Here is a 20,296-nt window from a genome sequence, read left to right as displayed (position 1 = left end):
TGACACATAAAAAAAAGGTACCCTGGTAATTCTTACGTAGGCATGCTGAGAGATTCAATAAATGTGCTAATGGTCATAGTGACGTCATGTCAGTTGTACGGTTTTACGATTTTAACCCTAAGCTAAAAACCACCATCAACATTAAGTCCCCTGCTTAGCTCGGAACAGGAGCATTGTTGCGAGGTAAGCATAAGATGGTTACGGGCAAGGACAAAAATCGAAACGACAAGTCGTGGAAAAATGGTCAGGAAGGTCCGACTAACCTTTTCGAGAGGTAAGGAGAGTCCATGATCCTCGTGTTTGGTGGCCTTGCGTAGATTCTATTCGTGGTGTAGACCGTGAAGTGGTGAAATGAAGATCACCGGCTTAGTCTGGCTATGCATCATCTTGGCTGGGTGAGGGAACATCATGACGCTGTCTTGGCGAGTTGTCAGTGTTGGTGCTGAAAGTCATGGCGCGGACGGATTGGCATGGTGGGGCCAAGGCAATGGTACAGTTTGATGAGACAAAGCATGCGCGAACGGCTTGGCATGTGGGGCCAAGGCATGGCGCGGTCCTGTCGCAAGCATGGCGGACGACTTGGCGTGGTGGGGCTAAGGAAATGGCGCGGACGGTCTTGGCATGGTAATTAGTCTTCACGGGCCCGGTTGCCTCTTTTCCTTACTTGACTCAAATAGGAAGTCCTTTACTTATTCAAACTCCCAAGTATCACGCCTATAAAAGGAGGGCTGGCCTCTCCTTTTACTTCACACCTATTTTTTTTTATTCTGGCTGTGTGGTAACAATAAAGCGGACGAGCGAATGTCAGGTATGTCTTCCAACACTTCCTATTTAACTTGCTTTTCTTGTTTTTTTTTGTGTTAGTGCAAACCCTAGCTGTAGGCGTACCTTTTCATGAACTTGTAGAAATGTCGTCCTTCTGCGTTGGTATGAATCCTAGCCGTAGGTATGCTTTGCACGAACTTATAGTAACATTTAGGCTTGAATACCGTAGTGATGTTGGCCGCCTCAATTACCGTGCAAAGTAGGCATGCATGAGCTGGTAATTGTCATTCCCTTCCCGCTAAAACCTAACTTCTAGGGTTTACTCCTTTTTACTGGTGTGACCGTGTGTATGATTCCCGTGGTCAGGCGCGCCTCCTCGGCCAGGCGCAAATTTCCCGCTGCAGGGTATGGTCTTTGCATGAGGTGGTGATGCAGGGTCTGTCAGTACCCATTTCTTTTCCTATGCGCATTATGACTTTGAAACAAATTGGCTTGCGTCCAGGATGGATCTCCTGTGTCTGATAAAATAATTTCCATGCACTTTCCGTAATAATTTCTCTTTGTATTGTTCCATTATAGTTATTTCGAAGGTGGAAGTAGCGTGAGAGAATTTTCGTTAGGATGTCATTTGAGAAAAGTTTTGTCGTACCAAAAGATGTTGGCAATTCCAAGCCAAACATAGATGATGATTTTTTTACAACATCCGCCACGATTAGGAGAAACCATCCCAAGTATGTGTCGATTCTTCTGACTGGTCCGGAAAGTGAAGGAGAGGCCCGGTCAGTTCGGCCAGGAGGTGTAATAAGGTTTTGTCTTCAGAGGAAAAAGTATCATGCTTCTCCTATTGACTTTAAAATCTCTGTGAGTCCGTTGCGTCTCTTTGAGAAATGGATACGATTCATGATGAGCCAGAAATGTGTAAAACCAGTTTGACCAAGGCGCAGATCATTGATGCTGTCGCGGCTTCCGCAATGCTTCAATTTAGGAAAGATATTCCAGGCTTGGTTGCTTTTATTTCTAAATGGTGTCCAGACACTCACACGGTCATATGCAGGTGGGGTGAAATGACTATCTCCTTAGAGAGCGTGGCCGTGTTGCTGAACCTTCCTGTAATAGGAAACCTCGATGTCAAATTGTCTGCAGATGAAGAAGAAATGCGCATCGCTCTGGTTTCGAAATCAAAAGGATTCACTCGGAAATAAAACGAGACGAGGTGTTTCAATGGCTGGTGGGTGTCTCAGTGGTTTCCCGATGAGTTGGAGCCGAATCAGAAGAATAGTACACTTCATATCACGGCGTTCTTGGCTCTTTGGTTATCCAGAGATATTTTCAATGACGGCTCGGGTAAGAAGGAGATAAGACAGGAACTTATCAAGTTTTCCATAAAATTGGCAAAAGGTGTCACTCTCCCTATTGGCGGCTTGTTTCTTGATTCTCTGTACACACACTTGGATCAGTTGGTCGTGGACATGTGCGCCTCAAATGGTTACATGAAAGTGGATTCGTATATTCATGCCGCCTTTCTCCAAGCGTGGCTGTGGGAGAACTTCGAAAGGTATGCTCCAAAAATGTTGGCCATACTTCCCGAGTCTTGGGGTGGCTCTAGGATACTGCACTGGTCGAATAGGCGCCCAAAGATTGGTTCGAACCTGGTTGGATTCCTTGACAACTCGCACACGGTCAATTTTCTTCCATGTGCTTCGGTGCATGCGTCCATAACTTAGATCAGTACCTTTGATCCTGCTCCAAGCATGTCTTTGTTTTCTGATAAAGAGGATATGAGTGCTGGAGAGATGGTGTTCATGCGAAGCTGCACGCCCGGTTATGTGTCGTCTTTATTTCAAGGATCTTGCAAAGAAGTCTCTTACAATATCGATAGGACGGCTCGGCATATGGGTTTGACAAAGGGGTCCCACTTGTTCATCAGCCGGTTGTTCCAAAAGTCTCGTTTCCAACTGTTCTCGATGCTACTGTTCTTGTGTCGGGTAAAAGTCTCCCTTTCCTGCTTGCGGAACGAAATCCATCAACAACCTCCAAATATAACATATTTTGGCAGAATGAGTTTCTCGTTTTCCATGGATTCGTGAATGATGTGGTAGAAAACCGTCGCGGTAAACCTTCTCCTGCGGTTTTAGCGGAGCATCCACTGCTGAGGGATCCTTCTTTTCCCAAGCAAAAATCCATTAGCCCAAATGCATATAGTCCCCAAGTGAAGGAGTGAAGATCTAAAAGTCGTGCAGATGGTTCCCAGTTAGTTTCGACATCCCTACCGACTTTCAGTTCGTCCAATATGCGGGTAAGTGTGATTTTCCTCTTGACTTTAGTTGGATCGTGTATATCCTTGTTTCTTTCCTGAGTATCCGTCTTTGTATCTTGCCTAGGGTCTCATCAGCGTGAACTCCTTTACCAAACTTGCAAGCTGTCAGAAAATTTCGCTTCTAGAGACGGAGGGTGAAGGTGTTGAGCCTATCCGTGGCGAGGGGGAACCCGAGAAGGATGAAAGCTCAGAGTTCATTGATGGTGAGAGTAGTCTTCCGACAGCAGTGATGAATCTTTCTCTAGCCATTCTGAAAGCGAATCAGTGAGTCTCCCGCATGTTTTTTTTTTTCTTTGGAAAATATCTAATCCGTGATGTCATAGGGGAAAACCGTTTCTGAAGATGGCCTTAAGACGGAGACTGGTGGTGATACAACTTTGTCTCCAATTGTGGCAGCCGCACCGGGCGACCTTGGAATGGATGTTGATCGAGATGAAAACGTCGTTGTGACTCAGACAATGGAGAGTACTCCAGTGGCCGCAGGTGCAATTGTCGTTAGGAATCCCTTTCCGGTTGATGCTGTAGACGCGGGCGCCACTTTCAACCCTCTATACCTGGTTCCTTATCCGGATCATGTGTTGATCGGGGGATTTAGTGTGCCAGCCAAATATGCGGCGCTATACACCAAGATATGGGAAATCTACGGACATATCGCCACGACCAAGAAGGTTACTAGTCGATTTGCGTTGGTTAAGCGTGTGGAGGAATCTTTGTCTTCGATTGACGACATGTGCAACGTGATCGGTAATACTGTTTCTGAGGATGTAATCTCGAGCTGGAGGTTCCATCGTGACTTGTGTGTAAACTTCGAGTTCAATGTTCCTTGGTTTGTTGAAGGTTTCTCTGAGGTTGAAAAGTTGCTGGTCGAAATAGCCGAAGGTCCTTCTGCGGATATGGTAAAGAAGCAGGAAGCGGAAGTCGAAAAATTGTCCACGAAGCTGAAGTTGAAGAGGGCGGCTCTCCAAAGCACGAAGGAGGCTCTTGCTAAGAAGAGCAAGCCATTGTTGAAAAACTTTCCTTGAATGTATTTCTGTCTTATGAACTTCTTATTTTTTTTATTTTTTTTAAAGGCAAATGAAACGCCTAGTTTATGGTTTTGATTTCCCGGATTTTTGTGTTGATAGACAAATGTTACCTTGAGGGTTTTGGATTATTCTTTTGGAATGGATTGTTTTGGGAATGATGTTGTCTTGGTTACGATTGCAAGTGACGCAAACATCCCAGGAAAACCATAGAACCGTGAGCGTTGCGTGTCGGTAGATGACATGGGGTGAAACATAACATGGATATCGGTTTCATCATTCCCGTGAAAACTTGAAATAGAAAACCATGTATTTTGTCTAGGTAAGACTTACTCGGTTTTTTCAGGTCTCCTGATGAAAACGAAATCTTTCAGGTGTAAGACGAAGTTTTACGGGAGGCACCGCCGTGATTGTGGAAAGTCCCCAGTCGTCTCATCTGATAATCGAGTCGTCGATCCCTGGTTGGATCGTTCTATTTTAAACTCCAGGAAGTCCCCAATCATCCCTCGCCGTGTCAAGACTGATAATCGGGTCATCTGGTAACTGAGTCATCGATCCCTGAGCGGATCGCCTGCTTCTACCGCCTTGATGTCTGGGTCGAAGCATGAGATCGATGGTCGAAAATTGACATTGTAACCGAAAGATCGATCTCCCACTGTGGTCGCCAATTGTTTGAGGGTGAAAACGGTTTCTGCTGATTTTGGTAATTTCGGGTGTGTGGGTGAGAAACGAATTTAAACCCTAAACAATGTACTGCAAGGGAGTAATTTAGATTCGAGAGATCAATCTGTACAAATCCGGCCTGAACCAAGAAATGGCCGTTCCAGACTTTCTTCGGTCACAAAGTGAAGGAGAAGGGTTGGTTTTGGGGAGGGAAGCGAAGAAAGTGTTGAGACCAGAATAGTTGATTCTGGAAGAGTAGTTGTTTCACGACTTGTATCAGAAAGTGGAAAGCTAACAGATAGAAAGCTAGAAAATGTTTTCTGAGTGTTGTATCCTCCTGACCTGAACTTGTTGTTCGGTGGAAATAGGTAATGCCTATTTATACAAGTCGAAGTGAAACGTACTATAGTCTCATTAAGAAATGGAAAAAGGGTGAGTAAATGGGAGGAGGTGGTAACCAGTAACGCTTGGAATTGATGTTCCATAAAAGAAAGCGTTTCACCATTACTCTATGTGTTTACTAACCACCTCATTCTTATGACACTTTCTTATAACGAGCGTAGTGTACGCCGCACGCTGTAAACCGCCAAACCAATACCCAATGAGCATCCCCCAGTTTGTGACATGTGTTGATATCTCGAGTGTTTTCGTGGAAAACATGTAACATGTTGTTGTTGTCTGGCAATTTGAGCTTGGGAGACTTGCCGGCTCGGTGGTGACCTTCAACGGTCGAGATTTTGCATCTTAAGAGGAAGGTAGCCGTTGATTATTGCAAACTTTCTTTTGGTAGCCAGTGGCATGAAAGTATGATCAGTATGGCTTTGATATGGCCCAGTTTAGGCGCGACCAAAAGTTAGGGTTGTGGCTTTGTTTAGGCGCGACCAAACTAGGGCCAAAGGTTTCCATGTGTTAGCTGGTAACCTTGGACGGCTAATATCTGCACCTTTAGATGAAAAAGTGATCGTTGATTGTTGCAAGACTTCGTTTTGGTATCCGCATAGGGAAGGTCGGCATGGTATGGCGCGACAAGGTGGTTGTCATGCCATTGGCACATGTGGCATGACATGCCTTGGCGCGGTTTGACGTGGCCAAAACTAGGGTTTTGGGCCAAAGGTTACCATGCATTGTTTGGCGACCTTGGACAACTAGGATTTGCATCTAAGATGGAAGGGTGGTCGTTGATCGTCGCACGCCTTCTTTTTGGTAGACGCATGGGGAAGGCCGGCATGGTATGACGCGATAAGGTGGTTGGCATGACATGCCATTGGCACATGTGGCATGGCATGCCTTGGCACGGTTTTGCGTGGCCAAAACTAGGGTTTTGGGACAAAGGTTACCATGCGTTGTTCGGCGACCTTGGACGGATAGGATTTGCATCCAGGATGGAAGGGTGGTCATTGATCGTCGCACGCCTTCGTTTTGGTAGCCGCATGGGGAAGGCCGGCATGGTATGGCGCGGCAAGGTGGTTGGCATGCCATTGGCACATGTGGCATGGCATGCCTTGGCGTGGCCAAAACTAGGGTTTTGGGCCAAAGGTTACCATCCGTTGTTTGGCGACCTTGGACGGCTAGTATTTGCATCTAGGATGGAAGGGTGGTCGTTGATAGTCGCACGCCTTCGTTTTGGTAGCCGCATAGGGAAGGCCGGCATGGTATAGCGCGGCAAGGTGTTTGGCATGCCATTGGCACATGTGGCATGGCATGCCTTGGCGCGGTTTGGCGTGGCCAAAACTAGGGTTTTGGGCCAAAGGTTACCATGCGTTGTTTGGCGACCTTGGACGGATATGATTTGCATCTAGGATGGAAGGGTGTCGTTGATCATCGCACTCCTTCGTTTTGGTAGACGCATAGGGAAGTCCAGCATGGTATGGCGCTTCAAGGTGGTTGGCATGCCATTGGCACGTGTGGCATGATATTCCTCGGCGCGGTTTGGTGTGGCCAAAACTAGGGTTTTGGGCCAAAGGTTACCATGCGTTATTTTGCGACCTTGGACGTCTAGTATTTGCATCTAGGATGGAAGGGTGGTTGTTGATTGTCGCAAGCCTTCGTTTTGGTAGCCACATAGGGAAGGCCGGCATGGTGGGGCCAAGGACAATGGCACGGATGGCTTGGCCTAGTGAGGCCAAGGGTTTGGTAAGGACGTCTTGGCATGTTGGGGCCAAGGCAAGGTGCGGTTGGCTTGGCATGGTGGGGCCAAGGGTTTGGCATGCCATTGGCGCATGGTGCGGCTAGCATGGTTGGCATGCCTTGGCGCGGTAGACGTGGCTGGCATGGTTGGCATGCCTTGGCGCGGAGATGTGGCTGGCATGGTTGGCATGCCTTGGCGCGGAGATGTGGTGCGGATGGCATGGTTGGCATGCCTTGGTGCGGTAGCATGAAAATTAGGGTTTGGCATAGATGATGTCGGTCAATGTTAAGGGTTCTGCCGTGGAACATGACACATAAAAAAAAAGGTACCCTGGTAATTCTTACATAGGCATGCTGATCGATTCAATAAATGTGCTAATGGTCATAGTGACGTCATGTCAGTTGTACAATTTTACGATTTTTAACCCTAAGCTAGAAACCACCATCAACAACTGGCTTTCGATAAAGAGTTGCAAGAAGAACAAAGAAAGACAACCTTACAACAGTTGGTCCGATACCAGCAGGCAATCAGGATGAGCTATGATCGTAAAGTCATAGAACGGTCATTAAAACTAGGGGAATATGTCTTGAAGAAAACCCGAGCGGCCACAATGGAACAAAACTGTGGAAAGCTCGGAGCAAACTGGGAAGGTCCATACATAGTGGACAGGCCAGCATCTCGTGGCTCCTACTACTTAAGGAACCTCGATGGAACTAAGGATTCAAAACCATGGAAGCCATGTAATTCGTTCCATTTGAAAAAGTTTTATCATTAGGAGTAATTTCAAATCGTGCTGTGCTGCACTCTTTTTCCTTTATGATGGTTTTATCCCACTTGGTTTTCCACGCAAAGGTTTTAACGAGGAAGTTGTTGTCAATCAGTAGGTATTTATCTTGTTATTTCTATTCAGAAATTTAATTCAACATTTTGGTATTCCACATTTTATCAAAGTTGTTCGTGTTTAATTATAAGCTGTTGCGGGCATACAAACCCGCAGTCAGCCTTAAATGGAAAAACAGTACATTTTAAGTCTACTGTCAGCAATGTCTCTGACATCTCGCGGATAGGGTGAATGCACAGTTCGAGCATTTTTACCCATTTTCAATTGTATCCCCATCATATGGGACATCGACAAATATGGCGAACATTTTAACCTGCCCAGGCATGTGAAAATGTACACATCTCGACTCTGCGCGCATCTTGAATAGTAGGATTGTCCCTTGCGCGAATTCAAGATAGCAGAAAAACTCAACTCTTCACTCAATGCGCGAGCAAAATGCAGCAGGGAAGTGCACCCTTGTGCGAGCGTTGAGCAGCATGACACATAGTGTACTGGGGCAAGTTATATGTCACCTCAACCACTTGGGGGCGAGATGTATGACACTCCAGCGGATTCACTACATTCTTGGGGGCGAGTTGCATAACACTCCGAGCAACGCGCTTGGGGGCGGGTTATGCGACACTCCAGAGCATAGTAAAATTTAATAGAATTGGGGAACCCGAACTTCTTAATCCATAACTAATTATGGATTAAGAGGGGGCGATGTTTGTACCCCTAATATTCTACACAAGAAATGGGCTAACTTAGACCTACAAAACTCCTCCCATTAGCTAAGAAGGATTCATTGGGCTTAAGATGTTTCTCTTGATTAGCCAAGAATGGCTAACTAGGCCTTACAAATACTCCATGTGCAAGACCATGTACAACTAACTAAGTTGGGCTATGAGAAAACACTCAATTCACAAGCCCATGAGCAAGAACTCCAAGTTGGGCTAGAATATTCCACGTCAGCGTTGCCCAATCAAAAGGCACCTACAACCCAAAGCTGCCACATGTCCAAACATGCACAGTCACTGCCTGACATCAACACATCATAAGCATGACGTCAGCATCGGTGACGTCAAGTGACATCAACGAGAGAAGTTGCGGTTGTGACGTCAGCGTGACGTCAACGACAGAACCAACACACATGATGTCAGCGTGACATCAGCAAAGGTGACATCACTTCATCTTCTCAAACAACGTTAACTCACCATCGCCGATGTAGTAGCAGGTGGCCGGCGGCCATTCTCGGCGGCGGCGACAGACGGCGTTGACAGGTGGCGGCGGCGAAGGTGGCGGCGAAGGTGGCGGCAGCGGCCAAACCGGCGGCTGACAGTGATCCAGTGCACTACGTCGTAACTTAATAACGTGCTACCTATTCGGTGCACTACGTCATAACTTAATACCGTGCTCCCTATTCAACGCATCGCGGTGTAACATAATCCCGTAGTCCCAGGATATTTGCGCCCCAGTTCTTTTACTCTAACGATGTTTACACCCCGTCTGCTTACACCCACCTCTCTTACACCTTGGGTTATCCACACCCCATTGTATGGGCTTTGCCTTGTTTCCCATTTGCTTGGGCATATGGGTGAGCATGGGCCGGCATGGGCCGGTTTTAACCTCATCCGCATCCAATCCAATCCACTACGGATTTCAAATTTGGCATCCGCATCCAATCCAACATCCAACAAATTTGCATCCAATGGATCCACTAATGAATGGATTGGGTGCGGATAATCCAATGGATTTGTGTTAGTTAAAGTTTATAATGAAAAATAAAACCAATATAGATGACTTCCTATAGAACCTATACATCTTATATATATGTATGTAAATATAGAAGTGCGATGGAGAACACTCCAAGAAAACACCTTAAGAATTCCTAAACTATCTACATGTTTTCTAAAAACTATACAAATGTTCTTAATCTAACGGATATGGATGTCCAACGGATTTTCAAGGGTGCATCTGGGCCCAATCCGTAATCTGTTGGATTTCAAAAATCTCATCCGCATCCAAGCCATTAGCGAACGGTCCGGGCATCCATCCCCAAAAATACGGTTGGTCCCGATTAAATCCGCGGTTTGCGGATAAAATGCTTACCCCTACTTGGACATGCCTTTTTTCTTGGACCTGACATTTCAACACTTACTTGATTGGGCTAACTCTTTGCACCCTCTTGCCTAGCTAATTCCTTAGCCCTAAATTTCTTGCCTAGATAATTTCTTGCCTAGCTAATTCCTCAGTCATGCAGACATGAAGGAGAATTATTCCTTAGCCCTAAATTTCTTGCCTAGATAATTTCTTGCCTAGCTAATTCCTCAGTCATGCAGACATGCAGGAGAATTATAACAGGGAGGCATGCATGGTCAGTCATCATGGGAGGCATGCATGGATAGTTATGATAGGAGGCATGCAGGGACAGTTATGGCCATTCATGCCAATCTCGAAATTAGAGAAATGAAACGGAAATTTCCAATCATATAAACGGACGTTTTACAACCCAAGTGAGGTAGGCAATCTTACCATACATAAAAATATCTGTGAAAAATCTCTTGCAAACTTAAGCATCGGAGGGTTTTTTGCTGGTACCCCCTTCATTGTTCAATTGGAGATTAAAGCAGCAGTTCGATTCTCAGCAAAATCATCACAAAATTTGTGTTTGGGGTAGAAGTAATTTTACCATACAAACATATATGTTAGAGAGAACATTAGACTTCCCTAGGCTAAAGTCGACGACATTTATACCTGAGGAAATTACCATTATATCCCTATGCTATCAGATGTCGGATTTAAACTAAATGGATATGCATTGATAGGCTAAGTAGGTAAAGCTCGATAGTGTCCGATTCTAAAATCCGAATTCTGATAAATCAGATTAAATCCTATCGGAAACAGATCTTGGACTTCATAAATATATTGACAGCCCTGTATAGAAAACTTTTGAGTAAAAACTTTGGTGTAAAATTTTATTTGGAAAATTACAAATTCATAAGCGACAAAAAACTAGCTACTATTGGTACACTAGGATTTCCATGGAGCGATCTGCCAAACCAACAAAGATTCCATCCCTGGTGATATAATATCGCTCCATAGGATCTCCATGGCTTAACATTTTTTCCATAGTGATGCGGTTGATTTGTCATGCCACCTAGGGTGGCGGTTGGCTTTTTTTTTTTCCTCCTTTCTTTTGCCATGGTCCAATGGTCCATCGGAACCGGGTGTGGAATTTGTATGAAACACCGCAATAATTTTTTTATGTACCAACCCAGATCTTTCTTTTAGGGGGCGCTCTTGATAAACAATTTCATCTCCGTTTCCACGAGAAGAAAATTTGGTTTGAAAACTCTTCAATCCACCAAATTCAATATCCAGAAACAGTTCTAAACCGTCAAATTCTCTCCCACTGATTAGGGTTTATTTCAGCAATGAAGAAACAAAGATTTCTATCTTTACCAATTTTTGCTGTGTTTTTAGCAATGGGTTTCATTTATTACACAACAGTATTCATCTTTATTGAAGATAGTATGAGTTTGAACAGCTCAAATGGATTATTGAATGCTTTGATCTTCTCCTTTTTCGGATTAATGTCATTCATCTCCTTCATCACTTGTATTATCATGGAACCAGGTCATGTTCCTTCTAATTTTGTTCTTGAGATTGAAAACGGTGGTGAACTTTTGGATCAAGAAAGCAATAAAAACGTAAGCCTTTTCTCCTTGCTTTCATAAATCTGTGATTCTGTTCTACATATGGAGACATGTTAGATGAATTTGCCCTTAATTCTTGGACAATATGTGCAATCTTTAACATATTTTAGGTTTTTTTTTTTCCTGCTGGATTGGTAGTCTTACAAGTTAAATGGTGATGAGTACCAAATTTTAGGGCTTAGGATCTAACTGTAGCACATTGGCCCAGGAGCTGGTTTAGGTTGTTGATTGGATATAGGTCATCTTGTTGTTCGAAGCGGAGTAGATGTGTTTATAGTGATGTAAAACGTAGGTATGTTTGATCTGTCTGTAAAATGAGAACAACTGCAGAATTAATTCAACGGAGGTAGGCATGTTAGTGCATATGGTTCAATTGGAGCCTTGCTATAGTTGTGGCGATGGATATGTTGGCAATCCTCCATTATTGACTCTATTTTTGTACCTCGTATATGCTAATTTTTTGTATTTTTACTATTTGGATTACTTCTGAGATTATCAAGAACATTAAGTCCTCCAGTTAACTGATTATGATAAAGTGTAGTTAGTCTTAAGTGACAGATAGGAATGAACTTTCAGTTGTACACCGAAGTAACATACATATAAGATTCAAAACCTAGTGTAATTTTTTTTTATTGTCTGGTCCTCCTTGTTGGCCATTGGTCGCTGTTATGAACTTGCTAATAAAATTTCGAGTGTGGTTGATGTATAGATAAATGCATATTATTTTTTTGACTCAGCTAGCTTGTCCTGTAGTTGAGTTCGGGGTGTCGTGTACGCCTTAGGTACTATTGGATTGTCTTATATCACATGTGATAGCAGTGGTGTATGTGTTCCCCTCGACTTGCAATAGTCAGTTAAGAAATGGTACAGTTGTTTGGTCACAAATGGTACAAACTATGTATTCGAGTGGGCTTCACTGAACCTTGTCTCCTGCGAAGTCTTGTTTCCATCTTTTAATTTAGACAGACCCTGTCTCGTAAGATAAACCTAGGTTTCATGTTTGCTTGTGTATCTTGCGTTTTAGTTGTGATCAATTACAAATTTGTTGTTGACTCAATCATTTGAATGATTTCTAATAGGGTGGAAATCCAAGATTCTGTGATAAATGTGCAACACATAAGCCACCACGAACTCATCATTGCCGGGTATGCAGAAGGTGTGTGTTGAAGATGGTAGGTTCTTAAAGCGCTAGTATTAAAATGGTATTCTTTGATTTGGGAGGTTATTGAGTTTCAGTTCAAATCTTGCATGCAGGATCACCATTGTGTGTGGATAAACAACTGTGTTGGTTTTGTGAACTATAAGCCGTTTTTTATCCTCATCTTATATGCAACTACAGCAAGTTTGTACTCTACGGTAAGTCATTAATCCCAGTCTGCATCTGGTTATACTTGCTTTACTGGATACAAGAATAACCAAAAGTAATATATGTAAGAAAACTTTATTTTCATTTAGGTTATGCTTATTCTGGATGTATTTCGGAAGGATTGGGATTCTATCAGAGGGCAACATCTCAAGCTATTCTATGTAAGTGACTTAACAGTTAGATGTGTTTCAGTACTGCCTTCATTTTGTTTCTTAAATCTCATAATAATAATAATCTTTTTTTTTAATGGGTGATGCGTTTTTTCTTGTCTTGTAAACTGCTAAAGTTACTTTCTCTCAACTTTGAAATGCACTTTTTTTTTTAAGTTTATTTTTTCCTAGACAATTTCCTATGAAAGCCATGTTCTCCGTTGAAACTCCTCAGAGTCTCAGACCTAGAGTGCAGAATTCCTAAATATGATCTTAGTTGAATGCACTTGTCAGAGGTTTGGGGTTCGGGGTCGTGCCTTTATCCCCTAGCTGACAAAACTATCTCCATTTCACCATATTTGGTGACCCCAATTACTATGAGGCAAGGCCAAATTGATCCCCCTCGCCTCAAGGCTTACACTTCGTAGCTTTTTAAAACAATGGGAGAGTCTTGCCCATAATCCCACTACGTTCAATGACCCAAGTTACTTTATGCATTTGATCGCCTATTATGTATGTATTTTACTTTAAATAGTCAGCTTTCCGAATTTTTTAAATCATTGTTAACAGCTTTCCTGCTTATCAGATTATTTGCGGGACAGTTTTAATTGCCTTGAGTGTGACCTTGACCACTCTCTCAGGTTGGCACGTCTACCTCCTTGCTCAAAACATGACAACAATAGAGGTGAGTTTATTTTGTATCAACACCTGAGTGTTCAAAGTAGATTCTTTCTTCTCATTTTCATGTTGCTATTCGTGTTTCTAATGGTGTTTTCATCAGTATCATGAAGGAATAAGAGCAAGCTGGTTAGCAAAGAAATCTGGACAGAACTATCGCCATCCTTATAACCTTGGAGTTTACAAAAACATTACATCGGTCAGTTTTATCTCTTTCACTTTTCATTTACAGAACATTACTATATACGGCCTCTTGTAATTTTTTTCCCAACGTTTGTGAAACTGATGGATGAATCACTATTATGTTTTTCTATAGACATTAGGTTCAAACGTGTTCAAATGGCTATGGCCAACAGCAGTTGGACATCTCAAAGATGGAACCAATTTTTCTACTACTTCAAGAAGCAGTTGACATTTCTGCCAACAACTAGACTGCAAAAACGATGTACCTCACGTGATGCTGGTAAGACCATTCCTAAAAAACAAGTAGAAAGCTTTTCTGGATTTCAATTTGGGAACTCAACTGTTGGAACCCAGAAGTTTGCTTATGGAGAAATTCATGGAGATAAAGAAATGGAGTTGGTGTCGAAGTCTTGCAGAAACCAATACATTCATGTCTATAATATACGCTGGTCTTACATTTTGTTTTCGATGGTTTTATGTCATACCTGACTCGTGCCATTTTGTATAACCTCTCTGGACTCTGGTACTCTGGACTTTGGTAGAGAAGGGTAATGGTAGACTCAGGTGTAAACATGGTGTAAGAAAAACAATTGAAAAATATATTTGTGGAATGACAATCATGCCCCTGCAGTTACTTCATTTTATTTTTGAAAGATATCCGCTAATGTGGGTCCCACTAAATTAACTATGGTGTAAATTCGGGCAGGCCGGGCCGCCCGACCCAAAAACTAAGACGGGCCGGGCAGGCCAGGCTTAATATTTGCGAGCCCGTAAAAAAATTCAGGCCGGACAGGCCGGGCACAAGTAGATAATTTGCTACCCAAAGGCCGCCCAAAGCCCGCTTTTTATACGGGCAGGCCAGATCGGGCCGGACATGCCACTATTTTGATTTTTTTTTTTTTTAAGTTTAAATTTTCAAATGAACGGTATTAAATACAATATCCTTTCCTTTCCAGCATCGTATATCGTAAGTGATAGTATTATTTTATATTTAAATTATACTGACGAATTTTTAATTTTAGCCTATAATAAATAATTAGTTAAATTACAATAAACTTTCTAATAAGAAAATATATTACCATTAATGTTTTGAAAAGGTTAATTATAAGTAAAAAAACAATTATATATTTTATTTTTCTTGACACAAAATTGACAATTATAAAATTGTAACTTTTAAGTCTTTTTAAGAGGATATTAAATGATTAATGGCACATAGAAGGTTTTCAGGCCGGGCACCAGGCCGGGTATCAGGCCGGGCATCATAATTAATCGCAAAGCCCGAGACCGCCCAATAAATTAATCCAGGCCAGGCCGGGTGGTCCATGACGGGTCATAACAGGCTTTGGGCTACTTCGGGTACAGGCGGGCTCGGGCGGATACAGGCAGGCTGAGTATTTTCGGGTATTATTTACGAACCATAATATTGGGCATACCAAAATCTTCCAAGGCATACTGAATGAAGACAAAAAAGGTTGTGAAATAGCAAAATCAGATAACCCCTTAACCCAAATTTTTTTAATGGCAAATATGTCCTTTACGTATTAGTGTTAATAATCTTGATTAGTGATTAAATATTTTGTTTAGTGATTAAAATAATTTTCTGAATTATAAGAGTTGTTTAGATGAAAAATTTGAGGAAAAAAATCAAAGTTTTGGTTTGGTTAAGAAGGAGAGAAAGAGAAGGAGAAAGTGAGAAAATTCTAATTCTTGATTCAATGGAGGATGAGGAGGGTCATATATCACCTAAAAAACCTAGGAAAATGCACATCAACTACACCAATGATTACCAAACCATTGGAGGATGAAAAGGTTCGACTTACATTTATGAGCCGAACCGATCCCTTTATGAACAATTCGGCTAGCTGAAACTGTTTAGGTATGCGCCGAACATTTGCTAGACACTAGTTCGGCTTGTATAAAATTTTCCTAGAAAGCCGAACCTATTCCTGAGAGTTCTGGAATAAAAAATGTTAATGGTTCGGCTTATATAATGAAAATCGTATCAGCCGAACTGTTCACATACACTTTCAGGCTGAAAATTTGAAGAACCGTTCGGCTTAAAAAACAACAACATTATGCGCCGAACTTTGGTTCGGCTCACAATGAAACTAAATTATGCGCCGAACCTAGGTTCGGCTCACAACTCACCTAAATTATGCGCCGAACCTTGATCTGAAACCTGGATATTGACAACTAATGAACAGTTCAGCAAGCTGAAAGTGTTATTGTTATGAGCCGAACCAACTAGTTCGGCTTGTTTAAAAATATCATAATGAGCCGAACCTAGTCCTGTGTGATCTGGAAGAAAAATTATGTGAGGTTCGGCTCATAGATGTAAGCCGAACTGTTCATCAATGGGTTGGTTCGGCTCATAGATGTAAGCCGAACCTATTCCTGAGAGTTCAGGAATAAAAAATGTTAATGGTTCAGCTTATATAATGAAAATCGTAGATTTTAACCCATTAAAATCAATTAGATTTTATCTTCATCTTCAAGAGAATGAAAATACGAAGATAACGCAAAAAGAATGAGGTCATTCCGACATTGGACGAAGAAGTTATGATCAAAACAAGATCGAAAGAATTCAGTCTACAGCGGGAAGTTCGGCTGATAACTCATCAACACGAGTCAGCCGAACCTAAAGCCTATAAATCAATATTTTCGAAGTGTTTAAGGGTGTATAGGTCATTGCATGCCCATTAAACACCCCTTATCAATACACCCTGGTTAGAAAAATGATTTTGTATGCCTATAAAATTTTTGGTATGCCCAATATTATGGTTCTTATTTACACCCCTAGTGTAAATGGATTATGGATCCCACAAATTGAGGCGCTATTTCTAATTTACGCCGTATGTGCATATTTTTTCCCTATTTTCTTCAGTCTTCTCTTCTACTCTTTCTTCTTCCTCAATGACAGACTCCATTAAAATCATCAGTCCAAGCATCAAATCTCTGCACCTACAAGCAAAACCACGTTCTTATAATTCAACCGGATATGGGTTTCTTCCAATTCATCAGATTTTCTCACTATCGACTTCTTTGGTTAGAATTTCCTCCATTAATTTTGATGGAATACGATCGAGGATTACTGCTTCAAATGATACTTTTAGCATAGATTCTTCCTCTTCTTCATTGAATATTGATTCGAAACCAGTTTCTGTAGAGCTTAAATCAATTGGTAGTGAAGAACAGTTTGATAGGATCATGGGTGAAGCTCAACAACTTGATCAAGCATTGATTATTGTCTGGTCAGGGGATTTTTTTTCGTATTACTTAATTAATTTGTTTATTATTACCAATTAATTAATTGCTTAATCAGAAAATTGGTTCTTAACTGATTGAAAATTAGGGTGTAAATGGATTTTTTATTGAAGCTAATTACAGTTTTTGGATTCTGAAAGTTTGAGATTTTTTTGTTGGATGTGTAGGATGGCTACTTGGTGCAGAAAATGTATTTACTTGAAACCCAAAATCGAAAAAATGGCAGCTGATTATTATCCAAGGTTAGTGTGTAAACTTATACAGTTTGGTTAGTTGAATTGATTTTTAGTAAATGTAATTTGTCGCCCTAAACAGTAATTTTATATAACAATGGGAAATTCATTTAGGAGATTGAACTGTGAATGTTCTTTTTATCGACCATTTGACTTGTTCAAGTTGGCACTTTGATTGGGGATACTAAAATTATTTAGTTGCTGTAATGAGTATTTTGAGAACCTTAGAAATGGATGATCTACTACTTTTCATTTTTTTTCCTGCCACTGTAAACGGAGCACATTTGACAAAGTGCTGTTATAACGTTAAAGTTCAATCGATATAATTGGTATTGGGTCATTCTTATTGTCACGTTTTCGTAGATTGGTGAACAAATGATTTATCATACTCTGTTCTGTTTACTGATGCAGAGTTGGATTCTTCTGCATTGATGTCAACACTGTCCCTTTCAAGCTAGTTAATCATGCAGGAGTTACTGTAAGTTTCTTTTAGTTGTTAAGCGTCTTCTTATATTGATATTATCATATCTGGATCGCGCTATCAGCTTTGGTTGCTAGTAATAAGTAATAGTGATAGGTAACTTGTTGACATCATTTTCCGTTAAATATGTCTCATTGTTATGTCTTTCCCCTCAATTTGGCCTTAAGAACAATTGGTTCCAGCGGAAAGAGTCATAGAAGTGAACACTGTAATGTGTTTGCTTCACTATATACAGCAGGTGCAATTTATGTTTGAAGGAACATATTATTGTTGCATGAGATTTGCTTAGCTTATACTGTTTTAAACTACGGCGTCTTTATTCTATTTGAGCCCTTATCCTAGGCGTCTGTTTTAGCTTCTCCTTGGCATTCGAAGGAGTGCTCATACAACCCCTGGGAGTCTTAAGTCTCTGTTCAGCGAGAAGTTAAAGAAACTGATATGAGTTTAATTTTCCCATGTATCGTGTATGTTGACTTTTTTATATAACTGTGTGGAAGTATTGTTTGAAGATAACCTTAAGATATCCGTTATTACTGTACAACCCCCACACTCACCAGAACTGGGATTCTATGTTATGAGAACTAATGATGCCTTTTATTTCATTGTTCAATGTTGAATCATACAGTAACTTTAGTTCATTTGTCGATTGTCTCCCGGGGTCCAGATAAATAACCTAGGTCTGAATCTGAAACTATATTTCCTACATTAACTTGGCCGCATAAAGCACTTAGTAAGAAAATATGATTTCGGATAGAAACGTCAAATTTAAGAGAAGTGAGATTTGGTCGATAGTTCCTATGTGATGCTTGTTTCTGGAGCATATGAGTATTGGTCTAATGTGGAACATGTGAGCATTAGCACTCCAACCCCAGATCACCATCCTTGTAGAAGTAAGATTTGAAGTCGAAGTAAACTTATAAATAACCAGTTGTGCTTGTGCTGATTCACACTCAAGTTCGATTAGTTGAGCTGTTACAAGGATATGATTTTTAAGAAAGGATAGTCTATTATGAGGAATATGTCTAAGGATTTATTTTGGATGAGAATATTTACCCAAACCTGTCTTTACCTCACATGCGGTTCACTGAAAATCTTATTTGATTTTTTGATTCCCGTTTATGCGTCTACTACTATGAGGGCGGCTTCTTAAAGGGATGATAAGCTCCGTATAATTCTGTAAAATATGACTAGAAGTAGAAACTGCGTTGGTTCTGATTATTCTGAAACTTATTCGTTAGGTTTCAGATTTCTTACTAATATCTCAACAAGTTTGTATTTAAAATTTTGGTTTTGCTGTGCAATATGCAGCTATGACTTTGCAGAATTAAACTGACCAAATTATTTTTCTTTGTTCATGTATGTTAACCTTGAAAACCTGTGCAGAAGATGCCAACAATACAGGTAAGAAATTTCTACTTTCACTTTGATTTTGTTTTTATCAAATCCAAGTTTTCCTTGCGATATTTTCTTATGATGACAACCTATATGACACAGTTATGGAAGGATGGCAAGAAGCAAGCAGAAGTGATAGGAGGCCACAAAGCTTACTTAGTGGTTAACGAAGTTCGTGAAATGATCGAGAACGAAGGTCCTCTGTAATTATGAAAAGTACCGACAAAGAATTTGTTGTGGATACATTAAGAAACAATTTCCACCAATATTATTATACACTATCTGATAAACAGTGAAATTATTCACAGAGGAATAAAAGTTAACCGTTTCTCAGTCTTTTTCTTGATTTTTCTTCATGTTAGCTTCAAAAGCTGATGCTTTAGAGCTTCTGCTGCACTCCAAAGATGTGGCGACCCCCTTGTGTCTCACTCACTAGTTCAAGTTTACTATTCGTTGTTTTGTAGTCCAACTCTTTGAATCAGTTGCTGAGCTTCAAGAAATTCTTGGTCTTTAAGATGCTAGACAGAAAGTTGCTCGAGAGATTAAAGCAAAAGATGCAGTGGTTCTTGCGTTTGTGAATAAACTTAAAGAAGCTGAACATGTTCTTGATCTTTTAGTTGATGATTACTCTGATTATCATCGACCTAAACGAACGAAATTGGAAGGTAATTCTGATGATACTGGAGTGACTTTTAACTACTACTAGTATTGTCATTGAAATTGAATGATATATTGTTTTGTGCTCATATAATTAGATAGGTTACACAACCTTTGCACCACCTGAATTTGGGGCGGGGCAAGCTCCGCTTCGTGGAGCTGTTCCTCTTGCCCCACAAGAAGAACAAATGCGTGCATCGCAATTGTATAACTTCGCTGATGTTGATATTGGATTACCTAAGATAGAAAGTAATGAGAAGACAATTGAGACATTGGTGGAGGCTCCTGGATTAGCCACAGAATAATAATCTTGGTGATTTAGCAGCGATTCAAGGTTTACACCCTCCATACCTTACTATTCCATCAGGTTGGCGACCTGGGATGCCTGTGGATTGTAACGCTCTTTAAGTATTCCAGATAACTAAAATTTGTAAGTTACTTGTGCCTTTTTTTTTTACTACA

At 41.2% G+C, this 20,296-nt stretch overlaps 2 protein-coding genes across 3 annotated transcripts; both read left to right on the top strand.

The window, feature by feature from the left end:
• The first annotated feature begins 10,944 nt into the window (after positions 1-10,944).
• On the top strand, positions 10,945-14,451 carry LOC113338339 (probable protein S-acyltransferase 15). Of its 2 annotated transcripts, XR_003354729.1 has the most exons (8): positions 11,150-11,425; positions 12,511-12,603; positions 12,686-12,787; positions 12,887-12,958; positions 13,533-13,631; positions 13,728-13,823; positions 13,941-14,330; positions 14,372-14,433. XR_003354729.1 is itself a non-coding variant. In XM_026583785.1 (7 exons), exons 1-7 carry the CDS (start codon positions 11,150-11,152, stop codon positions 14,034-14,036), a joined length of 834 nt encoding a protein of 277 aa, XP_026439570.1. In that variant the 5' UTR covers positions 10,945-11,149; the 3' UTR covers positions 14,037-14,451. The 2 variants fall into 2 exon arrangements, 1 of the variants encoding a protein (XP_026439570.1); XM_026583785.1 differs by having other exon boundaries at positions 10,945-11,425; positions 13,941-14,451.
• Positions 14,452-16,627: 2,176 nt separating this feature from the next.
• LOC113338780 (thioredoxin-like 3-2, chloroplastic) lies at positions 16,628-19,513 on the top strand. The gene is made up of 5 exons (XM_026584168.1): positions 16,628-17,058; positions 17,239-17,313; positions 17,716-17,782; positions 19,169-19,186; positions 19,280-19,513. Exons 1-5 carry the CDS (start codon positions 16,721-16,723, stop codon positions 19,382-19,384), a joined length of 603 nt encoding a protein of 200 aa, XP_026439953.1. The 5' UTR covers positions 16,628-16,720; the 3' UTR covers positions 19,385-19,513.
• The last annotated feature ends 783 nt before the right edge of the window (positions 19,514-20,296 follow it).

Source organism: Papaver somniferum, unplaced genomic scaffold (assembly GCF_003573695.1).
Source record: "Papaver somniferum cultivar HN1 unplaced genomic scaffold, ASM357369v1 unplaced-scaffold_19, whole genome shotgun sequence".
NCBI classification, from domain to species: Eukaryota; Viridiplantae; Streptophyta; class Magnoliopsida; order Ranunculales; family Papaveraceae; genus Papaver; species Papaver somniferum.
This window is presented reverse-complemented; position numbering and strand designations above follow the sequence as displayed.